Here is a 10,879-nt window from a genome sequence, read left to right on the forward strand (position 1 = left end):
AGAAAGGAAAAGGCTAGCTTGGTGCAAGAGAAATGAGGAAGAGCTAGGCTATATGATAGTGCTAAAAAGGAACAGAGACCAGAATGACAAGTTGAAAAGTGGGAGAAGAGAAGGTGCTTGCTTGCACAGGATGACTTCACAGAAACCAAACAATGGTCTATAGAAATGATGGTAAGGTAAGTGTACATTTACAAAACGCTTCTCTGAAGCCTACTGAAATGAACAAAGAAAACTTAAGTGAAATTAAGTAAAGATGCCAACAACATATCACATCATAACTAGATAGGATTAGAACTAAAGTGAAGGAACACTGGGAGTAAAACACACAATTAGCCCCCCCATCCCCAAATACACACACATATTTGAAAGCACAAGACAGAATACATATTACCTTCAAAGTTATGACAAACATCTGACTTCTCAATAGTGGCAACAGAAGTCAGAAGAGGGGAGTGAAACTATCTTTCAATGATTAGAAATTTCTTGAAACAAAGATATTTCATATAAATAAAAAATGATAGAATTTGTCACTAGTACAATAGTAATAAAATAAATTCTAAAGGATTTACTTCAAGCAAAAAGAAAGAAATGAAAAGCAATAAATATTAAGTAAATCTAAATAAACATCAGTGGAGTGAAAAGTATAACTATCATTTGTGGTGTTTAGAATATATAAAATTAAAGGGGTGGTAAATGGTATAAAAGAGTATAATCTGGGAGGAGGGTAAAGATATAATTTTGTTAATTTAGGGATATATGGTGCAATTTCTAGGGTAATTATATAATGTTGCCAACAGAGTAGTAAACAAGTATTTACAAATACCAATTTGTAGTTTGAAAAAAAGGAATTAAAAAACAACTCAAAGAATACAATGTAAAACAGAAAAGAAACAAAGAACAGGTTGGATGATTAGAAAGCACAAAATAGAAGTTTAAACTTAAGTATCTCAGTAACTACAATAAATGACAATGTATGTAATGCTCCAGTTAAAAGAAAAGACTTGTCAGCTTGGATTAAAAAACAAATCCTACCCTATGCTGTTTATAAGAGACACCTAAAATATAAATACACAGAAAAGTTGAAAAAAGATGGGAAAATCATAACATGCAATTATCTATGAAAAGGAAGGTGGCGTTGCTATTTTAATATCAGATGAAATAAACTAAAAGCCAAAAGCATTGTTAGTGGTAAAGAAGGTCACTTCATAATAATAAAAGAGTTTAATTTACTGGGAAGATAAGAGTTTTAACTTTATATGTATCCAATAATACGGTCTCAAATACATAAAGCAAATAAAACTGACCTAGAAACTAGCTAGGATCATTAAACCAAAAACTCATGGACACGTATAACAGAACAAAGTGGCAAAGTTTTTCTTATGACATTAAAATCCAAGTACATAATGAAAAACCACCAATGATCTATGTGCTGGAGGAAGTGGAGAGAAGGCAACAGGACACGTAATGGCCTCGAGAACGGGGAACCCTAAGATTTCCAACAGACACTCCGTGGAAAGTATGACAGGAGAAACCGAGACTAGCAGTGGAAACTAAGTATGAGTTCTTCAGATTCCAATTCACAGGTTACTGAGGCCAAGTCTGAAATTACCAGAGTGGCCTTGGTCCTGTAAGTTCTCAAAACTAACAAAATGAAGATCCATCCTGGGACAAAGTCCCACATGGGAAAGCAACTGCAGAGAATAGAATCCTAACTGAGTGAGACAGACACAATAGAAAGAAAAGAGATGGTCCAGATAAAAGTGGGGAAAGAGAGCAGAGGAAGCAGATCTCAGAAAGTACACAGCCATCTTTCCAATCAATTAGTGAAAACTACAGAGGAGAAAGTTCTAGAGTTTTGAAAACTTCCTTAGCCACCTTCCCTTCTTTCACCCCTCCCTCCTCAAAAAGTACAGGAAAACTAATATCATTTTACAAATGAATTGTAGCAATGAGCAACAGAAAAGGACTGTAGTCAACTCTCATACTAAATTATCTTAGGAAAAAGTAGAGTAAGCAGCAGAATAACAGCCATACAGGTAATGGAAATGTGCGAGAATGACATGCTCACACATGGAAAGGAAAATTTATAATCTAATATTTCAAAGTGAGTTTAAAAAAATTAGTGAGAGACACTAAAAACAGAAAATTGGATTTAGAAAAAGCCAGAAATAAGGTGATTAAAGAGAAACAAAACTTTGCAGATAAGAATAAATATTTGACTTCTCATATTGAAAGAGCATATCGACTGGGCGCGGTGGCTCACGTCTATAATCCTAGCACTCTGGGAGGCCGAGGCGGGCGAATTGTTTCAGCTCAGGAGTTCCAGACCAGCCTGAGCAAGAGCAAGCTCCCATCTCTACTAAAAATAGAAAGAAATTATATGGACAGCTAAAAATATATATAGAAAAAATTAGCTGGGCATGGTGGCACATGCCTGTAGTCCCAGCTACTCGGGAGGTTTAGGCAGAAGGGTTGCTTGAGCCCAGGAGTTTGAGGTTGCTGTGAGCTAGGCTGACACCATGGCACTCTAGTCCGGGCAACAGAGTGAGACTCTGTCTCAAAAGAAAAAAAAAAAGAAACGGCATATCAAGTACTTGGGATATCAACCCAGAATGACTCATACTAAGTTATATTCTAGTAAAAGTATTTGAAGAGAAAGAAAAAACGTTTGGGAATTCAGGCAAGAAGGACTAAGTCATTTATAAAGAAAAAAAATCAGATTGTCATTAAATTTTGTAAGCAGTGCTTTAAGCCAGAAGAAAATGGAATACATGTTTAAGGTATGCAAGGAAAGAAAATGTTAGCCAAAGATTTTATATCCATCCAAACAGATATTCAAGTATAAAAACTCCAAACAAAGTGCTATGAATATGCAAGAATTCAGGTACATCACTTCCCTCTGGAGGGAATCTACTAGAGAATGAGTTTCAGACAACCAAAATGACTAGAGGCACCAACACTAAAATTGGTGAAAGGTAAGGAAAAAGTTTTGGAAATGGATGCCTGGTGTTGGTTGTACAACATTGTGAATGTACTTAACGCCCCTGAATTGTATACATAAAATTGTGAAATGGCAAGTGTTATGTATATTTTATTACAATAAAAAATGGTGGTGAGCATGCAGTATGTACTTAGCTATCTATGTATGACATGTAATGACTATAGTCTCTGACAAGGTAAGCACAATACAGCAATCAAAAATGCAGGACAGTTTGTAAAAAGTACTTATACTTTAAAATAACTAAAAGACTGGAACTGGAAATTTCCTAACATAAAGAAACAGTAAATGCTTGTTTATTTATAAATACCTCAATCACCCTGATTGGATTATTACACATTGTATGCCTGTATCAAATATTACTGGTACCCTATAAATATATACAACTATTATGTACCCATAATAATTAAGAATAAAAATTTGTTTAAAAAGTTCTTGAAAAGTGTACTAGAAAAATTCACTGATTACCTTATAGCAGTGGTTCTCAATCTGGGACAATTTTGTCACCCAGAAAACATATGTCAATGTCTGAAGACATTTTTTGTTCTTATATCTGCCGGGGATGGTGCTGGCATCTGATGGGCAGATGTTAGGGATACTGCTAAACATTCTGCACGCTTGAAGTTCTGACTGGGGGGGAGGAGGGTGAGGGAGGGGAAGGGTGCATACCTACATGATGAGTGCAATGTGCACTGTCTAGGGAATGGACACGCTTGAAGCTCAGACTCAGGGGGATGGGGGGGCATAGGCAATATATATAACCTGAACTTTTGTACCCCCATAATGGGCTGAAATAAAAATTAAAAAAAAAATCTTGATATCTAGTTGGGCAAGTCAACACTTATTGTTATATCTTTTTTTTAAGTTTGTATAAGTAATTTTTAGATCTTTATTCTTCTACATGTATTTCAAGATAATATTGTTAAGATCTAAGGAATAGCCTCTGGGAATCTTATTAAGATTGAATTAAAGTGAGATCAATTATGGGAGAGTTTTATATTATTTCCATATTGATTCTTGCCTTCCATGAGTATGGTAGAGCTTTATTTAGGTTTTCTTAGTGTTTCCCATTCAGGCGTTAAATTTTTTCTGCATAAAGGCAAGAGTGTAGTTTAAAAAGAGATGCTATTTTCAATAAATGGTGCTGGAACAGCTGGAAAAATCATCTGAAAATGTAAAATTTGATACATATCTCACACCATAAATGAGAATAAACTCCAGATGGGTCAGAAATATAAATGTAAAAATTGATGCCATACAAGTTATTAGAAGGAAACATGGGCGAACTCCTTTATAAACTGGATAAGTAGAAAGGCTTTCTAATTATCAGTCAAGAAATCTTTAATTTTATTGGTAGGCTTGTTGTTGTAGTGATATTGAAGTAGCAATTTCAAAACTTTTTTGTATATTGAAGGCTTAAGAAAATTAGTAAGTATACTGGTGTTATTAAGAACCACACTTTTCACTACAGGAGAATGAAGTACAAATATGGAAGGAAGAAGGTTAAGAAAAAACTTGTATATGTTGGATTGGAATTAGAGGTGTCCGTGTAAATTCAAGATTAAAAAATCCTCAGAGACACACAGACACACACACACACACACACACACACACACAAACATCCTACCTCTGTTTACTGAAAAGGTCTAAAAGCAGTGATGGCCTGTGGCAATGTGTATGCACAGTAACCACATCTTGGGCTTTAAACACCTTCTTTCACTAAAAAGAGTGCCTACCTTCATGGCTAGGGCATGGAAAATACAAGGTAACCCTTGAATATCCTGCTTTGCCAGAAAGCAAAGAAGTACTCAAAAACTGTTGTGGATACGTTGAGAAGACAAAGGAACTTAAGGTTATGCCCCTGGATACATTTAAGCACCAAAATGAAATATTACAGTAATGGAGTATAACACTGAATTTTTAAAAAGTTATAAATCCACACCAGGCGCAGTGGCTCACGCCTGTAATCCTAACATTTTGGGAGGCCAAAGTGGGAAGATCATTGAAGCCAGGAGTTCAAGACCAGCCTGGGCAACATAGGAAGACCTTTGCCTCTACAAAAAATAAAAATTATCCAGGCATGGTGGTGCATGTCTGTAGTCCCAGCTACTTGGGAGGCTGAGATGGGAGGATTGCTTGAGCCCAGTAGTTTGAAGTTGCAGTGAGCTATGATCATGCTACTGCACTCTAGCCCAGGTGACAGAGCAAGAGGAGATAAATGTATTCTCTACAGAAGAATGCTAACTAATAAGTGTACGGGGCAATTCAAACATAAAAAAGTCTATAATTGATTTTAAATACATTGAATAAGCAAAGAGCTATGAATCCATGGATATTTTATTAAATTGTGGCAGAGGGGAGAGAGATGCTCTTATTTTTAGAAGACTACAACTCAAGTGCAAAAGGAATGACAGAATTAGAACTAATATTTTGCCATCTCCAATGTAATACTTGATCCAGGCAAGTATCATCAATGACGGCTGAAATCATTTTGTAAAAGCTTTTTGGGGAACAAGACATTCCTGCAATGCCAAATGATCATCCACAGATTATGTATTAATTTGCTAAACAGTTACCACCTTAACCAAGTGTTTAAACTGAGCATCATGGATACTGAGACAACATAATTTTATACACTTCCTGATCTGATAAAATACAAAGTTTGCAATATTACCTATGAAGCACTCCTGCCAAAAAAGTTTAACTAGACTCTAGTCAAGCCTCTAGACTTACAGGAGATAGAGAAACATGTGAAATGACACCATGAAAAAACAATCAGACAAATCAAAAATGTGCTATATATTACAAAATTGTCCTGGGCTCTTCAATGAGTCAATGTTATCAAAAAAGAGGAAAGAAAGAGAGAGGGAGGTGGGGCGGGGGGGGGGGGGAGGCGGGGAAGAAGACGTAGGGGAAGAGAAGAGGAAGAAGAAAGGGAAGGGAAAGAAGGAAGAGGGGGAGGGGAGTCAATCATAAAAAAAAAAAGTATACAGCATTACCAACTCCATTAAAACAAATCAAACTACAGACACTCACACAAGGGCAATTAGCCACTTGAATGTTAAGCTACTTTCTGCATGGTAGAACTTTAGGTCATTTTCATTTTATTCCTTATCATTTTATTCCTTTTTAATATTGTATGCATTATGTTCATATATTATTTATACTGTTCCAGCTATCTATTAGTGTATATCAAACTGCCTCAAACTTAGCAACTTAAAAAACATTAATTTTGCTGAAAATTCTGCAATTTAGGCAGAGCTCAGTGGGGATAGCTTGCCTCTGTTCCACCTGGCATCAGCTGAGACAGTTCAAAGTCTTGTCCATTCACAAGTCTGACAGTTGACACAGGCCATGGGCTGAGACTTGTTCAGATGACATATGTAATCACCTAATCTAAAGTAGTCTTCTATCTGTTTCTACCACAATCTTTGTATTAATATTGTTTTCTTAATAGTACTTATCATTAGATGAAATTGTTCAGTCTATTTATTTAGAATTACTAGAATGTCAACAGGAATCTTATTTGTTTTGTTCATTGCTGCAGCCTCAGAGCATGGGTCAGAGCCTAGCATATGATAGGCATGTATCAAAAATTTAATATACATGAATGAATTGCATCGGTGACAAGTAGAACTACTTTAATCATCAATGGTTAATAATACACTTTTATCAAGAGAAGGCAAATGTGTCAGAAAGAGGTGTAAAAGGTTTCATACTAATTCCATGGAAGATAAAAGGGAGGCAGGACTTGATGCCTCACATAATATGACAGTGAAGGCACATTGGAGAATAGGGGAGCAGCAGTCAGTGCCACACCCACCTTGCAAATGCCAGTTCAGTGTTAACAACAACTGTTATAATACTTTGCATTTTGTATTAATTTCAATTGTATTGGTTTTGTAATTTTCTTTATATTTAAGATGTTAATTTGTTAACAATTAAAGTTAATTCCTAACTTAATATTTTTCCCATAAAGTCATATTAAATAAAAATTAAAAATCAGCACTATGGATCCTCAAGAATTTTTTCCTTCAAAATAAATCAGTGCTCAGACTTAAGTTTCAGAAATAATAAAACAAAGTTCAATGTACATAATATATTTTTAAAAACTCAAAAAATGATGAGATAAAAGCAAACAATTTTAAAGTGGACAAAGGTTGTGAACTGACAATCTACAAAATAAGTAATATATGGATGGGATGATGAATAAATGAAAATATACCTAACTTCATTAATAAAGGTAGGTATATTCACAAAAATGTTGATGCCATTTTTAACCTATCAGCCTAGCAAAAAGAAAAGAACTGATACCATCAGGTTTGACACAGATGTGGATAAACAGGCCCTCTATTACACTGTAGGTGGAAAGGTAAATTGATTTAACCTTTCTAGAGGGCATTGGGCCAATATTTTTCAACATTAAAAATGTATGTATTCCATGACCTATAAGATACCATTTCTAGGAATCCATCTTTATATGTACAAAGCCAAGTTCATTCAACACAGTATTATCTGAAATAGCAAAATAACAACAACAAACCAAAAAGGAAATAACCTGAACTCCCATCAATAGGAACCAGTTAATGGGTACTATATTATGGCACATCCATACGACAAAATAGAGGGCAGCTGTTAGAAAAGATTCCTCTATATGCATGTATTAGAAAGATTTCTATTATGTCTAAGTGAAATAAGCACTTTGAAGATCAGTATACATTGTATAATCTTACTTAAAAAAACTATAGATGTTTATAAACACACATATATACGCAAACATATTTGAAAATAAACATATACAACTGAGAGACACATAACCAACCACATTAATAGTAGTTAATGTCTCAGGGTGGGGGTAAGAATTTTCACTTTTTCTTTTATATACTTTTACTGTTCCTTTGCATTCACTTATAATTATCTAAGGGCATAAATTGTTTCTTTTTTTCCTTTTTTTCTTTTTTTTTTTTGAGACAGAGTCTCGCTTTGTTGCCCGGGCTAGAGTGAGTGCCATGGCGTCAGCCTAGCTCACAGCAACCTCCAACTCCTGGGCTCAAGCCATCCTCCTGCCTCAGCCTCCTGAGTAGCTGGGACTACAGGCATGCGCCACCATGCCCGGCTAATTTTTTCCTCTATATATTTTTTAGTTGGCCAGATAATTTCTTTCTACTTTTAATAGAGACGGGGTCTTGTTCTTGCTCAGGCTGGTCTCGAACCCCTGACCTCGAGCGATCCACCCGCCTCGGCCTCCCAGAATGCTAGGATTACAGGCGTGAGCCACCGCGCCTGGCCTAAATTGTTTCTTAAAGTTAAGAATTTTCAGACATGCAAAATTTTTTAAAACACCAGACATGTACTGTGAAAATAATAAAACTATATAACTATATATAATACTTTTACCGAAGTTTCTAGTCTTAAGTGGTACCCTAATATCTACAAAAAGCCTTATAACCTACATAGTTAAGTGTCTGTATTGTACATAATTCTAAAGAGGATTCACCCACTAGAAAACTTTGTTCACCACTGCATCCTTCAACTTAAACAATGCCTAGAAATTAATATTTGTTAAATAAATATTTACAGTGTTTACAACTTCATAAACAAGTTCTTAACTTTTAGGTTTTCATTCCTTCTTTGCCAATTAAGAGTCAGGAAATGTGTTCTGTCCTCCAAAGCAATTTTGCAACTTCCTCTGTAGCCAAAAAGTAGCTAAAATGCTGGTTTTTGAACTTACCAGAGGCTCCAATTTTATAGGCTGTTGTCGTTTTCTTGTTCTCTCCTGAGCTTTCGTAGTGTGCCTAAATGTCAGGGTTTGTATATCAGATTCATTTTCTGTAGGTGTTATATAACTCACTCTTCCCTTTGCTCTTATACTCTGCAGTCGTGAAAGCCTAGAATTTTGTCCAGGTTCTTCAGTATTTTCCAGGTGGAATTCACTGTCTCTGGCCTGAGAAGCCATTCTTACTCCTGGAAAAGATAGGGCCAGGAAAGGAGAAATGAAAAGTGGAGCAAAAGGATTAGGGAAGGGGGATAGTGGAGGGGGACTTAAGGGCTAGGGAGAGCTGAATTCACTCCCTCCTTCCAAAGAAAGCACATCAAAATTATCCTAGTCTTCTGAAATCAAGAACTTGAACCAGAGGAATAAAATTAGGAACTGTGCCTGGACTTCAAGAACCCCTGTAGCTGGCTGAGATGGAACCCAGCAACTTGAATTTTAACAAGTTCTTGGGTGCTGTTGCTGCCATTGATCTGGGGACCACACTGGCCTAGATTTGGAGGATGAAGAGAAATGCAATTAGTATTGAGATCAACGTTTCTCATTTTTGAGTATACAAAACATTTCCTGGGGAACTTGTTCAAAATTTAGGTAATTCTAAATACAGCTTAGATACTTGAAGAAATAAAGGGCTAAATCCCCAAACAGTGCTTCTGGAGTTTTACTGTGCGGTAGAATCACTTGAGGAGCTTATTCAAATACAGATTCTGACTCACATACACTTTGAGTACCAAGGTCCTAAAAACCTAGAACCAAGAACCTCTTGTAGTGGTCTTACACTCCTCACCACCACACACACTCCCACCCCATCAGATGGGTGGAGGTACTTCAAAACACCTTTCAAAACAGCATTCAACACAAGAGGTCTTGAATCAGGAGTCTGAAAACCTAGGTTTTAGTCTAGATTCGTGCTGGCCGATATAAATATGAGAGCCTCGTATGCATTTTAATTTTTCAAGCAACCACATTAAAAAAAAAACCCAAAATAGGACCAGGTGAAATTAATTTAAATGTTTTATTTACCATATACATAATATTTATTATTTTAACACACAATATAAAAATTATTGTGATATTTTATTTTATTTTGGGGTACTATGCCTTCGAAATCCAGAGTGTATTTTATATTTAGAGCACATCTCAATTCAGACTAGCCACATGCGGCTAGTGGCTACCGTACTGAATAGTGCAGATCTAGATTTACCACTCAGTGTGAGATCTCGGACAGTCTCCTGAAATCCCCATTCCTCACTTTCCACCTCTTTAAAATGATAAGTAGATAACAGGTAATCGCTCAAATGCTTTTCCATTGACTTTCTTTGTCTCTCTGAGCCTTTCCTTATGTTCTCTGAAAGCCAGACTGCTTTCGTCCGAGAAGTCAGAGCCCAGCCCCAAGGCTCGGTTCCGCAGGACTCACCAAGTCACTAGAGCATTCGTCGCCGAGGGTCTCCAGAGACAGAGCAATGCCTGACCTGGTCTGCGAGTAGAAAGTCGGCTCTAGCCGGGAATGTTTCCCGTTGCCTAGCAGCCACCAGGCCTCTACGGATGCTCACGGCGCCCCCTGCGGGACCTGTCGCCATAGCGACGCCTCAGCCAGCCACAGCTCTCCGTTCAGGAGCGCGCCAGGCAATCGAGCCAATCAGTGTCTCCAGAACACGTCGCTGGTTGGTGCAGAGACCGCACAGCCTGGTTTCTCCTCTGCACAGGCAACTGAGAGCTGCCTAGGTGGTGTAGGCAGAGCAGCCAAAGGAGGTGGTTTTAATTCTATTTGTTCCTTAGCTCTTCTACGTCCCACGCTCATCCCAACCTCCTATAGAAATCTCTTTTCTGTTTTCCTCAAGAGGCTTAAGAGTGACTTGACGTCCACTTCAAATTTCTCTAGTTGGAAGAGTCAGAATTTCAGGAGAGGGACGTGCGTTGTGTACACAGTGGTGGTCCCACTCTCGAACGGAGGAACAATCCTGCATCCCTGCTCCACCCGCCGACCTCCTCCTGAGTGTCCTAAGGTGCAAGAAATGTGGGCTTTTTCTTCCCCTCAAACTCCACCATGGTCTTTCAACTAGTTTTCTTTTCCACTTGGAAGGTAACGTAGTGTCAGGCATAGCAAG

The 10,879-nt window shown here is 37.2% G+C and overlaps 1 protein-coding gene across 1 annotated transcript in view; it reads right to left on the minus strand.

Annotated features, from left to right (window-relative positions):
• Window positions 1-8,962, minus strand: part of DNAH6 (dynein axonemal heavy chain 6) — a 236,266-nt gene extending 227,304 nt beyond the window's left edge. Inside the window, exon 1 of the mRNA XM_069494279.1 lies at window positions 8,730-8,962. Coding sequence (XP_069350380.1) covers window positions 8,730-8,954 — 225 coding nt within the window. The 5' untranslated portion in view covers window positions 8,955-8,962. The remainder of the gene's footprint in view (window positions 1-8,729) is intronic.
• Window positions 8,963-10,879: the final 1,917 nt, after the last annotated feature.

Source organism: Eulemur rufifrons, chromosome 19 (assembly GCF_041146395.1).
Source record: "Eulemur rufifrons isolate Redbay chromosome 19, OSU_ERuf_1, whole genome shotgun sequence".
Lineage (NCBI taxonomy): Eukaryota > Metazoa > Chordata > Mammalia > Primates > Lemuridae > Eulemur > Eulemur rufifrons.